Source organism: Lineus longissimus, chromosome 1, assembly GCF_910592395.1.
Source record: "Lineus longissimus chromosome 1, tnLinLong1.2, whole genome shotgun sequence".
Lineage (NCBI taxonomy): Eukaryota > Metazoa > Nemertea > Pilidiophora > Heteronemertea > Lineidae > Lineus > Lineus longissimus.
This window is the reverse complement of record NC_088308.1, coordinates 12,777,308-12,792,765: the sequence shown is the minus strand read 5'-3', so window position 1 is coordinate 12,792,765 and position 15,458 is coordinate 12,777,308. Positions and strand designations below refer to the sequence as shown.

At 41.9% G+C, this 15,458-nt stretch overlaps 1 protein-coding gene across 5 annotated transcripts in view; it reads right to left on the bottom strand.

Moving 5' to 3' along the window:
- The window catches only part of LOC135488430 (multidrug resistance-associated protein 1-like), a 312,354-nt gene that overhangs the window by 21,616 nt on the left and 275,280 nt on the right, over positions 1 to 15,458 (bottom strand). For all 5 annotated transcript variants that reach the window (XR_010446979.1, XM_064773049.1, XM_064773066.1 and 2 more), the window contains 2 exons: positions 13,803 to 13,961; positions 7,836 to 8,002 (listed from right to left, as the gene is read on the bottom strand). Coding sequence is in view for 4 of the 5 variants with exons in the window: in XM_064773049.1 (XP_064629119.1) it covers positions 7,836 to 8,002; positions 13,803 to 13,961 (326 nt within the window). In the remaining variant the exon portion in view is untranslated. The remainder of the gene's footprint in view (positions 1 to 7,835; positions 8,003 to 13,802; positions 13,962 to 15,458) is intronic.

Genomic DNA, 15,458 nt, shown 5'->3' with positions numbered 1-15,458 from the left:
TAAAAATATCATCGAAAACAAGTCACTAATAAGAGAGATATTGCACATTTTACTTTTTTTAGCTTTGACCTCCTGGTGGCCAAGTCGAAAATCAGATCAGATCAAAATTCCATGTCAGAGGTTATGACGTAGGGAGTCATGTGTACCAAATTTCAAGTTCGTGGCTTTAGCGGTTAAGAAATGCGCCATAGTTACACTCAAATGGACATTTGACCTCTGTGATCATGAAAAATTAGGTCAAATCAAAAACGTGTACGATATGTGAAATAGCCTTGCTAGGAGAACCTACCATGAAATTTTATCAAAAAGGAGTCGCTCATAAGAGAGACATCACTCTTTTTAGGTTTCCACTTCTTGTCCCCCGGTGGCCAAATCTAAAATCGAAATTCGGTGTCAGAGGTAAAATAGCATGGGGAGTCACGTGTACCAAGTTTCAAGTTCATAGCTTTAGCAGTTAAGAAACATGCCCTAGTTATACACTGTTTGACCTCTGTGACCTTGAAAATTAGGTCAAATCAAAAACCTGTAGCATATGTGATGTATATCATTGAAAACAAGTCACTATTAGGCGAGATACTTTTTACCTTTTTTAGTTATGGCCCCCAGGTGGCAAAGTCGAGAATCAGATCAGACTGAAATTCGGTGTCAGAGGTTATATGATGGAGAAAATCATCTGTACAAAATGTCAAGTTCATAGCTTTAATGGTTAAGAAACGTGCCATAGTTACACTCAAATGGACAATTTAAGCCTTTTTTCACCTTTGTGACCCTGAAAACTAGGTCAACTTAAAAACCTGTATGATATGTGATGTATCCTTGCAAGGAGAACCTACCATAAACATTTTATTGAGAAGGAGTCACTCATAAGAGAGATATTACACTTTTTAGGTATAGACTCCCCTACGGTGGGCCAAAAAGTGATTAAAAAGAAAGTTTAGTTCAAGTTATCTCTGTCGAGAAAGTATCGATCAATGATTCTCCTCCACAATGGGTTTATCTAGGAATTCGCCTCTTAGTGGTCTTTACGGGTTCCCTCCCCCACCTCCACAGTATTCCCCCTTCGGTAATGGATATGGCAATGGTAGTGGATATGATGATGGTAATGGTTATAAATATGGGTTAGATTATGCAGGGGTAGGGGTCATGGCAGAGGCCGTCAGGGAATTTCCCCTTGCAATTTTTGGTGGTGAACTGGGCCATTGGTACAGGCAGTGTCAAAAGATGAAGGAGGCTAATATGAAGTATGGTAATGCCAATAAGTAGAGCTGGGATGGGCGGATTTGTTTAAGTTTGATATTAGTTGCTTTGACTTATGTATTATCAAGACGTGAGTATTTTCTACTCTCTGGCTTGTTGGCATCTGATCCCATGGGCCGTGGGTGGGGGAAATTATCTCAATTGTCTCTGGTGTTGAGCGCCCTCTGAATTTTATCTCCGTTTCAGGGCTGGTTTACGTCGCGAATTCCAGAATGGGAGTTGGAAGTTCTATTTGACCCTATCCAGGCTTCTAATGAAGTTAGGGTGCACTCGGCTTACAAAATAATTGGGGAGTTTCTCCTGATCCTATGGCCTGTTTAGTATCGATTTCGGATTTTTTAGAAGGTGGACTCATTCCAGGTGATAAAAGCACATTGCCTGTAAGGGTTCCGGGCAAGTTTGTTACGGGTCGGCTGCATTGTAATGCTAACATGTGGCCTCATATTTTAGATGGTTTCCCTGAACGAGATCTTGTTTTGGATTAAATACAGAACAAGATTGATGTTTCAAATTTTTTCAGGCCGTACAAAGGGCAATTTAAAGGTGTGGTTTATGAGAGCAATACACCATCTCCTAGGTATTTTCTGAATCCTTCCACTCGTTGTGAACATCCCTGATTTATTTCGAAGTCCCTTGAAGAGCGGATTAAGACGGGGGCGGTCCGACTTGTTGGAAAAGTTTGTGAGTGTCAGCCTTCGAAAGTCATCATGCCTTTTGTTGTAGAGCCTACAAAGCCTAGGCTTTTGTCACCATGAGCAGTACATCAACTGTGGATAAAAGATTGCCCTTGTATGCTGGAGAATTTGAGGGATGTGCCTCGTCTTGCACTTCCAGGTGATCTCATGTTCACTACAGATGAGAAATCTGGATATGATCATCTTATGCTCTCAGATCAGTCTCAAACGTATTTTGGGATGGAATAGGTGGGGTATTTCATGACGTGTGCCACTCTCCCATTTGGTTGGAAAGCCTCGCCGCTTGTTAACCAGACCACCATTTCTTTAGGAAGATGGGTATTCCGCCGCTTCAGTACATTGATGATAGGTGGTTTATTGCGCTGAGGCTTGCGCTACCGCTCTTGCATGATATTGATACAGTCATGTTTGTCTTATTTATCATGACAAAACTTGGTTATACATTTGCTCTTTACAAGTGTCTCCTTGATGCCAACACCTGCGTTATATCTCTTGGTTTTTTTGTCCATTCTGGGAAATTGGCATTTTTATTGCCAGAGACAAGAAGGACAGGTTTGCTGCACTGCGCGATGGCATCTTGGCATCGTCAGTTGTTGGTTTAAGGTCTCTTCAATGTCTGATGGGCAAGTTTATTTCTATGCTGTTGGTGTTCCCGACGGCCAAGATCTTTACCAGGGAGATTTCGTTGGCTATTTCTACTGCCCTCAAGGGGTCTAGGGATGTGCCACTGGTAGGAGCTCTTAGGGAAGAGATAGAGTTTTGGTGTTTCTTGGATATGTGGGAGGGTCATTTCTCTTGGAGACAGGAGGAATATCTGCAGCACTCTCTGGCTACTGATGCGTCGGATTACTGTTATGCCACGGTGCATTTGTCTGGCGGCAAGGTTGGTGAGGCATTTGGTGACTGCTGGTCGAATAATGATAGTAGGCCCATTCATTTAAAGGAGGCAGATGCTCTCTATCGCTCCCTTGTGGCTATACCCGAGACGATTAAGAACCATAGGGTTGACGTGTTGGTGGATAGCAAATCGCTGGTAATGGCGTGGAGCAACAAAAGTTCCAAAGACAGGGGTCTTAGTGTAATTCTAAAATGGTTGTTTTTCTTGACTCTTGATTTGAATTGGATCTCCGGTTGTGTAACGTGTCTTCAGACCAAAATCTGGCGGCTCTTCCGTCTCGAGCTCTCTCTGCACATGATGCCATGTTGTCTCAGAACAATTGGTGAGAGCTTGATTCACGATTTGGCCCCCATAGTACTGATCTGATGGCATGTGATTCTAACTTGATGTGTGCTCAGGATGGCTCTGTGCCAAGGCTTTTTTTCCAGTGCCACCCCTGCTATAGGCAGGACACAATGTGTTTGCTCAGTATATCGCCATTGAACCCAAGCTATATTTATTCCTCCAATCTGTTTGATCCTTCACCTGATCAAACATTTGTTGAAGTGTGCGGTACCCATTTGCACCATGGTGTCGCCACTGACGTCATTTGCCTCGACATGGCTCCCGCCCATCACACCTCGGGTTATCTCACAGTATACTGTAGGTGAAACGGGTGACACAGGGGTTCTTCTCTATCCATCCAAAAAGGGTTTTATTCCAGACATGGTTGGGTCGCGCTGGCCTCTAAGAGCATTCAGAGTCTCTTTTAAATCATAGCTATAATGCTTTCTTCTGTTTCCAAAATCTGTGGTTCTTATTTACTCCATATCAATCAAAGGTTGAAAGAGCTGGATTCGTCACTTGCCCCTGCTAGAGATATATCAAAGAGGAAGTCCCTCAAGTCCAAATATGTGGAATTTCTTCATATTTTACCTGGCAGGCCAGCTTTAGACACTGTGTTTTTTTAGTTTGAAAGATACCTTTGGTAGGACAAAGGTGCATCGTATTTCCCATTCTTTTTTAGGAAGGCCGGGGAAATCTCCGTGTGCTTGCCCTATGAGACTAGCCTATAGTACTGCGCAAACCATGGTTCTTTCTGTCAAACGTATTATCAACGAGTCCACGGGTAGAGGCAATCAGTGGGACAATTCTTTAGAGGCTGGTAATCTGGCTGATGCTCCCTCTGTTCATTCCTATGTAAAGTCGATTAAGACGGAACAGGGTTTAGCCCAAGTAGTGGTTAAACAAGCTAAGCAAATTTTCTTAGATAAGATTTTCACCATAACACAATACTTGGATGATCAATTAGCTAGGCCTGATTTGACTACCAGAGAACATTTTGTCCTTGCCAGGGACCAGGCATATTTCAAACTGCAGTTCTTTGCTGGTGATAGAACCTCGGATCTTTCGTTGTTGGGTTGGTTCGGCTTTGGCAGAATACTATAGTAGGTCAGATATTCAGGTTAAAGCGACCTTATGTGTAGCGCGTTCAGTACATTACAGAGAAAGGTAGGATCAAGTCCCTTTTGCCTGTTTTGAGCAGACGACAATTTTCAGCTTAAAATCTGCCAATTACTGCCAATTACGGTGCGTTTAGTCTTCCTGCTGTAAAAAGCTATCATCCTATCGAAAGAAGAGTTCAAAATATTGGTATCCTGGCACATTTCCTGGCCAGCAAATTCTGATGAAAATGCAACTATTTTGCTGGAAGTACTTTCGGCCAGCTCCAGTTGGCGATTGCCAATTTCCAAAATATTTAGCCATGTCCAGGAAATTAAATGAAACGGCCAGGGACCATTGTGCTCACCGTATAGATATTTGGTGCTTTGGAATTCATCCAGATTAAGAAACATTGTAAATGTATAGTATATAGGTCAAACCAAAGTCGTTATGACATGTGATGTATATTTCCTTGGAGTAAGTACCATAAGAAAAGCATCAAAAACAAGTCACTAAACGAGATATTGCACTTTTCACCTATTTTAGTTTTGGCCTCCTGGTGGCCAAGTTGAGTACCAGATCAGATCGAAATTCGATGTCCGAGGTTACATGACGTAGGGAGGCATGTGTACCAAATTTCAATTTCATAGCTTTAGTGGTTAAGAAACGTGCCATAGTTACAATCAAACGACCAATTTACGCCATTTGACCTCCGTGACCTTGAAAAGCAGGTCAGATCAAAAACTCATATGATATGTGATGTATCCTTGCTAGGAGAACCTACCATAAAAATGTTATTGAAAACGAATCATTAATAAGCGAGATATCACACTTTCTATGTTTTAACTTTTGGCCCCCTGGTGGCCAAGTCGAGAATCAGACCGGACTGAAATTCAGGTTCAGAGGTCAGCTGATCTAGGGGGTCCTTTGTACAAAGTCTCAAGTTCATAGCCTTAGGGGTTAACAAACGTTCCACAGTTACGCTCAAATGGCCAATTTACACCATTTGACCTCTGTGACCGTGACAAGTATGTCAAATCAAAAACCCGTATCATATGTGATGTATCCTTGCTAAGAGTATCTACCATAACATTTTTACCAAAAACCAATCCGTAATAAGCCAGATTTGGCACTATTCAAATTTCTGGATTTGGCCCCCTGGTGGCCTAGTTAAGAATCAGGCAAGACCGAAAAATCAGTGCCACAGGTCATCTGACCTAGGGGGTCATGTGTACCAAGTTTAAAGTTCATAGCTTCAGTGGTTAAGAAACGTGCCATATTTACACACAAACGGCCAATTCACACCATTTGACCTCTGTGACCTTGAATAGTATGCCACATCGGCCTGATTTTTTGTCAACATGTAGAGCTACATAACAGGTGTCTACATACCAAATTTAAAGACTATAGGACGAATAAAGACAAAACGTGCCACTATCGGTGAAATTTTAGAGTTTGACCTCTGTGACCTTGAAAAGTAGGTCAAATCAAAAACCCGTATGATATGTGATGTATCCTTGCTAGGGGTACGTACCATAAAATTTTTGTCAAAAAAATCAGTAATAAATGAGATATTGCACATTTTAACTTTTCGGTTTTAGCCCCCTGGTGGCAAAGTCAAGAATCAGGGTACATATGACCTTGAGGATGAAGTATATAAAGTTTCAGGTACATAGCACAAGCGGTTAAGAAACATGCCACAGGATAAGACGACGACGGCGGACGACGACGGAGGACGACGGACACTGCGGTATCGTATAGACTCCCCTACAGTGAGCCAGAAATGAATCTCGGTTTCCTTTTTTTTAAACACACTGTATATCGTGGTCACATGTAACCATGCTATCAGATTGATGGCAATTGTGCAAGTAGTGAAGCAATAATCATATTTTTAAGGTTTTCAGATTTGGCCCCTGCTGGTCAAGCAGTGAATCAAATCAAACCGAACTTCAGTCCCTGGGATCGCCTGACTATAGGGTACCGTACATGTGTACCAAATGTGAGACCAATGGTAACCGCTGTTAAGAAAAGTGCAGAAGAAAACCCTATCGACCAATTTACACCATTTGACCTCTGTGACCTTGAAAATCGGTATGACATGTGATGTAACCTTGCTTGAGTACCTAGCATAAAAACGTTATTGAAAACAAGACAATAATAAGTGAGATATTGCACTTTTTACCTATTAAGTTTTGGCAACCTGGTGGCCAAGTCAACAATAATATAATATCGGCTGAAATTCGGTGTCTGAGGTTATTTGACCTCGAGGTTCAGGAGTACCAAGTTTCAAGTTGTTAAGCTTTAGCGCTTAAGGCACATGTCATTGTGCTTTGTGGCACATTTATTCGTACTTGTGGACAACGGTCACTTCGTACTTGAAAACGGACAGGGACACTGCTGTTCGAAACGTTGCGAAAAGCCACTATACAGAAGGAGAACCAAAAGAAAACTAACCCCCTCTAAAAATGCCATTCAAGCAACTGACACACATCATTAATTGTTACACCGTACAGACAATTTACGCCATTTAACCTCTGTAACCTTGAAAAGTAGGTCAAATCAATACCTCATACGACATATGATGTGTCGTTGCTTGGAGTACCCACCATAAAAATCTCATCAAAAATAAGTGAGATATTTCTTCGGCAACAAAGATTATCTGATGTAGGGGGTCATGTGTACCAAGTTTCAATTTCATAGCTTAAGCAGTTAGATAACGTGCCATAGTTGCACAAAAACAGCCAATTTACACCAATTGACCTCGGTGAAATTGACCTCGGTCAAATCAAAAACTTGTATGACATTTGATGTATCCTTGTCAGGAGTACCAACAATAAAAAATATTATTAAAAACAAGTCACTAATCAGCGTAATATTGTTCTTTTTACCTTTTCAGGTTTGGCCCCCTGGTGGCTAAGTCAATATCAGATCAAAACGAAATTTGGTGCCAGAGGTTACCTGATCAAGAGAGTCATCTGTATTAAAGTTCATAACTTTAGCGGTAAAGAAACGTGCGAAATGGCCCATTGACGCCATTTGACCTCTGTGACCTTGAAAGTTAGGTCAAATCGAAATCCCATATGATATGGTGATGTATCCGTGCTAGGAGAAGCTACCATAAAACTTTTATCAAAACAAGTCACTTATAAGAGAGAGATCACACTTTTTACCTTTTCATTTATGGCCCCATGGTGGTCGAGTCATATCAGACCAAAATTCAGAGCAAGAGGTTTCAAGTTGATAGCCCTAGTAGTTAAGAAACACAGCACTGTTTTTGAAACAGGATACAGACGATGACGGATACTGTGGTATTGTATAGACCCCCCCTACACCGAGCCAACCAGCAGGTCAAGATGGCATAATGTGACCCAATAATTAAAGTCTAAGCGTTTGTTGTGCATTATCATTTTAGTGAATAAGAGTTTTTTCTACACCAGAGAATTGCGAATTTTCACAGTAACAATAATTATGTCATTACAGTTCAGAACTTAACCTCGGAGTCATTTCTGGTGAAAATGAAGCAACAACATAAGATGATACTGATGCTGACATGGTGTAATTACCTCAGATTCTTTCCACCTTCACCACACTCATAATCCAGTCGTTCAGTTTTAGATGTGACAAACTCCTTCAGATGTGCATGTTCTAAAGCTTGCCAAATCTTCTCATCTGAATACTGCTCAAACGGATCGAGGTTCATCCGCAAACTTCCAGAAAACAAGACAGCATCCTAATGAAGAAAGGAAAACATCATAAAACTAGAACAGAGATTTCACAGGATGTGATTTCATGACCCCAGGAGCTGACTTTTTGGTGGTGGTGACAGGAGTGTGTGGTGGTCTTGTAAGGGGCAATCGGATTTAAAGGGCAGTGCATTCTTTCTTGAAAGAAGGGGACCAATGCCTTGTTCAGGGAGAGCATCAGCTTGGCCTAAAATAACCCTTATTGTCTCTTCGGACTAAGATCAGCGCTGTTTTACCTTGAAAATCCTAACACTCGAGTGAAATGATCCTTTGATGCGACAGAATGATTCAAAAATAATAATATTGGATTCTCTAGGTGTTTGAGAAGGGTACGTGTCTGTCTATTCAAACAAATCCTACTTCTTAACAAAATTACAAAATATAGTACTCGGTTATCATTTTTTTTACAACTGCTGGACAAAAGACGACGACACACTATTGGTACCTGTAAAAAAAAATGTTCATGTCACACAAGATGAAAATATTGCATGTTGTCCAGGACTCTTTGTACTTTCTACAATTTACAGCAATTTTCATAGCACCTACTTCTAAAAAGCCCAAAGCAAAATCCATCGAAGTTCAAATCTCCCGCCATTGAGACTTTTCAGCAACCAAGATGTCATAATTTATGCCATAAGAAATGTTTTCAAAATCACTCAAACTCATTGATTAGTTGTCACAGACATAAGTAACAGTCACTATATGTTGTTTAGAACAGATTAAATACCATTCAAAACTTTTGAAAGCTTTAGGGAGAGTTTGCATGTGTCAAATGAGGACAATAAAATTGGCAAAATCGATATACAGCATACACTATGTAGATACTCTAGTTTCGTCTTTCTAAGGTACCTTCCATATATTCTTGCCGGTATTTAGGCCTCAGCCCCAAGTTACCATCACAATGGATCATTCAGTTCTATTCAACATCACTGACCAATGTGAATGGCCGAACTGCATGCCGTTTGCACCGGCCGCGATGAGACGATCAATGCACATGTCCCAGGAAATGTCAGTTTCATTCAATGGTTTATTCCAAAATCGGCAAATGGGTTGATTCATACAGAGTGTGCCAGAAAAACAATCTTCAACATTTTAATGTCTCGTTTAGAAAGCCCCATTTCAGCATCCAGACCTACAACTTGCTGTGGATATCGGATTGACCTACCTCTTATTGAGTCCCAAATTAATTAGTGAAATTAATTCACTACAGAGAAAATTGAATTTCTTAAAATTTAAAATTTAGTAGGCCATGTGCCTTGCTTTTGCCAGACGCGATGTAAACGGTTATTTCATGGCTTTATTGCACACGTTGTCACTTTCTTCTATTAAAAACATGTCTAGACATCCTAGGCCTATAAAGGCCTAACGCCGATGATCACTCACCCCCAGACAAACAGTCAATATGGAACAAGAAGAACCCTTGAGAAAACGGTGAAGGAGCTATTCGGTATCCGAGAAAATAGCGTACTTGCAGGACCTTGAGACAGGGCCATTGAATGGAACAGTCGAAAGCATGAACGAGTTTGCCGAACATTACAAGATCCCAGTTTTAACGTTGAGAAAGTGGAACCTTGAAGACCTGGAAGAGAAAGAGCGCAAAGGTCGCGGCAAGGACAGGACAGTCAAAGAGCGACTGGTGGGTCAATGGCCGGTAGTCGAGGAGCGTGTTTACCAATGGTACCAGCGGCTGAGGGAGAGGAGGCTGCCTGTTGCGATCCAGGACATACAAGCCAGTGCTATGACGATTTTTGAAGACTGGTGGAATCAGTTGCCGGACAAACAAAGACAAGGCTTCATAGAGTCCAGACCTACACGGCACGTTTTCCACGCTTCTGCCGGATGGGTAGAAGCATTCATGAAGAGAAAGAAGATCTCTCTCCGGAAAGTGAATAAGAATACTAGCACTCTGCCTGCTGACGCTGCCCAACGTGTCCAGGTCTTCCGCGACGACGTGACGCAGACGATCGATCAGTTTCGGATTGCCCTGCAATTCCTCTTCAATATGGACCAGACGTTTGCACTGTTCGAGTCTCGTCCTTTGTATACAGCCAACGCCAGGGGAGCCAAGTCGGTTGACGTGCGGACGTCACGATCCAACACCAAGCTTGGTTGTACGGTGACCCTTACCATCACCGCGACGGGAGTAAAGTTCCAGGCGCACATCACTTTTCCGAGGACTGGTTTCGTCCGACAACTGGCAGCCCTGCAAGAGGAGGACTTGCCTGCAAACATTATTATAACCTCCTCCGCTACAGGTTGGATGAAGGAGGAGACTGTCAATCATTGGTTAGATGAAGTATTCGAGCCATACATCACCACACAAGATACCGATCAATTTCTTCTCCTCATGGATAGGTACAGAGTGCACCGCATGGAGAATTTCGGTCTCCGAGTGACAGAATTGGGAGGCATCCTCAATTTTATCCCGGCATGCTGTATGTCTCTGGCACAACCCCTCGATGCTGCCGTGATGAAATCCTTTAAGAACAATTTGCGGAAGACGTGGAAAGCCTGGAAAAATGACAACACCCAAGATGACGGGACCTGTGAACGTATTGGGCTGCGTGAGGTAGTTAATATCGTGAGTGAGGCTTGGAAAGCTGTACCTCCGCAAGTAATTGAGAGTGGATTCGAGTCGGCCTTGTTCAGGGCAGCCCCAATTGACGCCGGACCACTGCAGGAGCTAGACCAAGAGGAGGAGGAAATTGGGCTTGAGTTTGTCAACATTCTGGAGGAGGAAATAGAAATGGACTGAATTTATTGCGACTCAGCATTGGTGGTACGGATTTTTCCGATTCGAAGGTAAACATTTTTTTGAACCATCCTGTACGTATAATGACACTTTCCTTCAACTGAATCAGTCGATAGGCCTGATCATCAAAGGGATATTCATTTCATGTTTAGTTAATAGGCAGGCCAGTTATGTCTAAAAGTAGCATAGTTGACAGCAGGTGATGCTTTGAAGTTTTAATCGAGCGGTGTGTGTTGAGGGCACAGAATTTATTGCCATGGCAATGCAATCACTCAAGGTGTCAGCTTTGCGGTTTTAATCGAGCGTGGGTGACATTTACTAAGTAATTGTGTGTTGTGATGGGAGTTTAATATTAGAGGGCAGTCGTTTTTTTTAATGGGCATCACATTTATAACAATTACACTATTTTCGGTAGGCCCTGTTAATAGCGCTATCGGAGTTTCTTTGCGGTCGGCCCATATAAATATCCCTAGGCCTATAGACCGAGGCCTACAAACAACGGTACAGTAGCGTTCAAGCATTTAAAGTATGTACGGCTTAATAAGGAGAAACTTTCTAGATGTGCATTGTTCAATCTCATTTGGACTTACCGGCCTGCCTATTAACGGCTATAAATAGCCACCCAATACAACAATGTAGCGGGAAAAGCTCGCCGATAGACCTTGTGGTCTGACAAGTTAACAAATCATAGTTGCTGACAAATATTTAAGTAGATATCTCCGTAGTTGGACGGAATTAGCTGTCCTACTATATTGCATTTGAAGGAGTTTTCTGTGCTGGACACAAAGAAATAAAAATGATGTTAAATATTAAAGCTGCAGGTTTTCGAAATATGAGCTGCATGTTTAACGATTTCTTCGTCATGAAATGTTCAAGTCAGCAAAGCCCAAGGCCCAACTGAAATCAAGTTCATAACTCAGTAAATATTCAACCCAAGTTTAGAAAAAAAATTCTAGCCCCCTGGTGGCCAAGTTACGAATCAAATCAGACTGAAATTCATTGTCAGATGTCACCTGACCTAGAGGGTCCTGTGTACAAAGTTTCAAGTTCACAGTTCTAGCAGTGAAAAAACGTGCCTCTGTTTTTGAAACAATTACAGACAGCAACGGACGACGGATGCTGCGCCATTGTATAGACTCCCCTACGGTGAGCCAAAAACCAAGAGGGAACTCCCCTAAACTAGGTCATCACAGCACACAAGAATCAAGTCTGTCACCCACTTGGTTGTTGAGTTATTGGGCGGAATGTGAAAACAAAAATGGCAGCCTGGGGGCTATCTTGGATTTTGGGTCGGGCCCAAAATCATTAGGGAGCTCCCCTAAACTAGGGCGTCAAGCACAGAATAATCAGGTCTGTCACTCATTTGGTTCTCAAGAAATTTGGCGGAATGCGAAAAAAAAGACAGTGGCCAGGCTGCCGTCTTGGAACTTGGGTCGAGTCCAAAAACGTTAGGGATCGTCCCTTCCCCTACCGTAGTACATCACATCACATAAGTTTCAGATCTGTCACTCACTCAGTTCTGGAGTTATGGGGCGGAATGCAAAAAACGAAGATGGCAGCCTGGCGAACATCCTGGATTTTGGGTCAAACCCAAAATCATAAGGGAACTCCCCTAAACTAGGTCAACACAGCACAGAATAATCAGGTCTGTCACTCACTTGGTTCTCGAGTAATTGGGCAGAATGCGAAAACAAAGAAGGTGGCCATGTTTGATTTTTGGTCGGGCCAAAATCAATAGGAAACCTTTGACACTCCAGCCCTTTATGCCACAAAAATTGCATGTCTTCCAGACTAGCATTTCTTGAGATATTGAGCGGAATATAGTGCGGACGCAGGCGCGGAAACCAGCTGAGAACATGTGCACATGCAGTATTTTTATTATGCCTCCGCTCAACTAAATACTGCACCTGCACATGTGTCCGATTCAATTTGTAAGAGAGCCACAGGTTGATTATCAGAAAGCTCAAGACAGCACCGGCCTGAGAAAACCAACCAGTGCCTGCTAGTGACTCAGATTAGACACAAGGGCAGTATCACATCTATATCATAATACTATAAGGCGGCTCGATAAAGTGCCATTCGGGGGTAGTGTTTCGTCTCGAAATTTTGCACGTTGCAGGTGATATGTTATCCTGATGCAACGTTATGTTTATTTCCGGAAATTTACTTCAGCGGAGCAGTAATGAGGGATTTTTAATCCGACACTGTCAATTATCCTTTTCCTTACCACTCACAGAAGCCAAGCCATTGCTGTTTAGTTATGCAGGGGATTAATCAATTACCTGCACTCCCTGTGGGGTGACTAACACTACCTGTTGAACAGCTGGCTGTAGGGGGATGATTGGAACAGCCTGTACATGTTGACCTGCTGAACCAAGGTTAATGTTATTTTCAATCCACGATTGCAGGTCACCTGATCTTCATTCGAGATTTCGCGGGGAAAGAAATTGTAAACAAACGTATGTGTCCAGTTCAAATGTAAACAAAAATGTATTTTTGGTACTTTTGGTTGCTCGACTTGGGTTTTCCCGCAGTAAGGAGCTGGGGTCAAATTGGTGGGCTATTATGGGTGCTGTGTTAGCCAGAGCTAGCCCTTGATTATGAAGGGATTTTCAAATGAAGGTTACCATGGTCTGTTTATGTGCTCACCACAGCTTTCAATACTTGATGTATCTGAAGAGGCACTCTGAAATTGGCATGGCCTTATCAAGGAGCTGCTCACGGTGCTGAACTTCTAGCTTGCCTGTCAAGTAAGTGCCTTGCCGGAGACCTTGCTACATGTAGGAGGAGCACGCATTTTAAAGTTATAGTAGTGACTGATAGTGCAATTGGTTCGAGTCATTTGGAGGCCGACATTAGATTTTCATTGCAATTCAATCTATTCAAGGTATAGCCCATTTGAACCTGCCTGCGCTAAGGGTACAATGCTAGTAAATCATAAACTACATACAGTTATTTGCCATTTTTTGACTGGTTATCATCTGAAGAAGATAATGTCACTGATGCAAGGGATTGATTATAATCTACAGACATACCTGGGGGAGAATACTAATCTTTGATCGACATTGGTGCAGTCCTAGGCTAGCGATGTCTACTCCATCTATACATATACGGCCGCCAGTAGCTTCAATGATTCGGAACAAAGACAACGTCAGTGAGGACTTCCCCGCGCCAGTTCTTCCTACAATGCCCACCTTAAAAAATAAAACATTGTGAAATATTTCAAGAATTGAAAACACCTGGTACGAAATATGCATGTTTGTCCATACATAAATTTGTAGAGTGCAATACAAGCACAAGGGATGCTTTAACAAACAGGAAGCATTGAGGGTGCAAATCTAACTAGCCCATAATAATGGCATGGCTTTTTCAAATGGTTTCTTGACTGAATATGGGCCATTCAGAAAGTGAGTATTATTGGTGATACTACAATTGCGTTGATAATGATAAAAAGAAATTGTTTGCTGTAGCTGAAGCAGTCAAATACTGTAGAACGGAAAAGTTTTGTGTGCAGGATATTTTTGCGAATTTCTATATCGAGTATTTAGGGGATATAATATTCAATTATCATTGACCCGGGAAATGGCTTTCACATTACAAGCATGGTCCACTTGCCTGCAGGGCCCCCTATTGGCAGGTTTGTTGTGCAGGTTCCTCATTAGACTGAAACTCTTGCGCACAGGTTTTTTTCAAAAAAAATTCTCCCGATGACCGGGTTTTTTTAAATACACATGTAAATCCAAAATATTACGTATGCCATTTTCAAATGAAACGGCCAGGGGCCATTGTGCTCACCGTATAGATATTTGGTGCTTTGGAATTCATCCAGATTAAGAAACATTGTAAATGTATAGTATATAGGTCAAACCAAAGTCGGTATGACATGTGATGTATATTTGCTTGGAGTAAGTACCATAAGAATATCATCAAAAACAAGTCACTAATAAACGAGATATTGCACTTTTTACCTATTTTAGTTTTGGCCTCCTGGTGGCCAAGTTGAGTACCAGATCAGATCGAAATTCGGTGTCCGAGATTACATGATGTAGGGAGTCATGTGTACCAAATTGCAAGTTCATAGCTTTAGTGGTTAAGAAACGTGCCATAGTTACAATCAAACGACTAATTTACGCCAATTGACCTATGTGACCTTGAAAAGCAGGTCAGATCAAAAACTCATATAATACCTGATGTATCCTTGCTAGGAGCACCTACCATAAAAATGTTATTGAAAAGGAATCACTAATAAGCGAGATATCACACTTTCTAGGTTTTCACTTTTGGCCCCCTGGTGGCCAAGTCGAGAATCAGACCGGACTGAAATTCACGGTCAGAGGTCAGCTGACCTAGGGGGTCCTTTACACAAAGTCTCAAGTTCATAGCCTTAGGGGTTAACAAACATTCCACAGTTATGCTCAAATGGCCAATTTACGCCATTTGACCTCTGAAACATTGAAAAGTACGTCAAATCAAAAACCCGTATCATATGTGATGTATCCTTGCTGAGAGTATCTACCATAAAATTTTTACAAAAAAAATAATCAGTAATGAAACGGCCAGGGGCCATTGTGCTCACCGTATAGATATTTGGTGCATTGGAATTCATCCAGATTCAGAAACATTTTACATGTATAGTATATAGGTCAAACCAAAGTCGGTATGACATGTGATGTATCGTTGCTTGGAGTAAG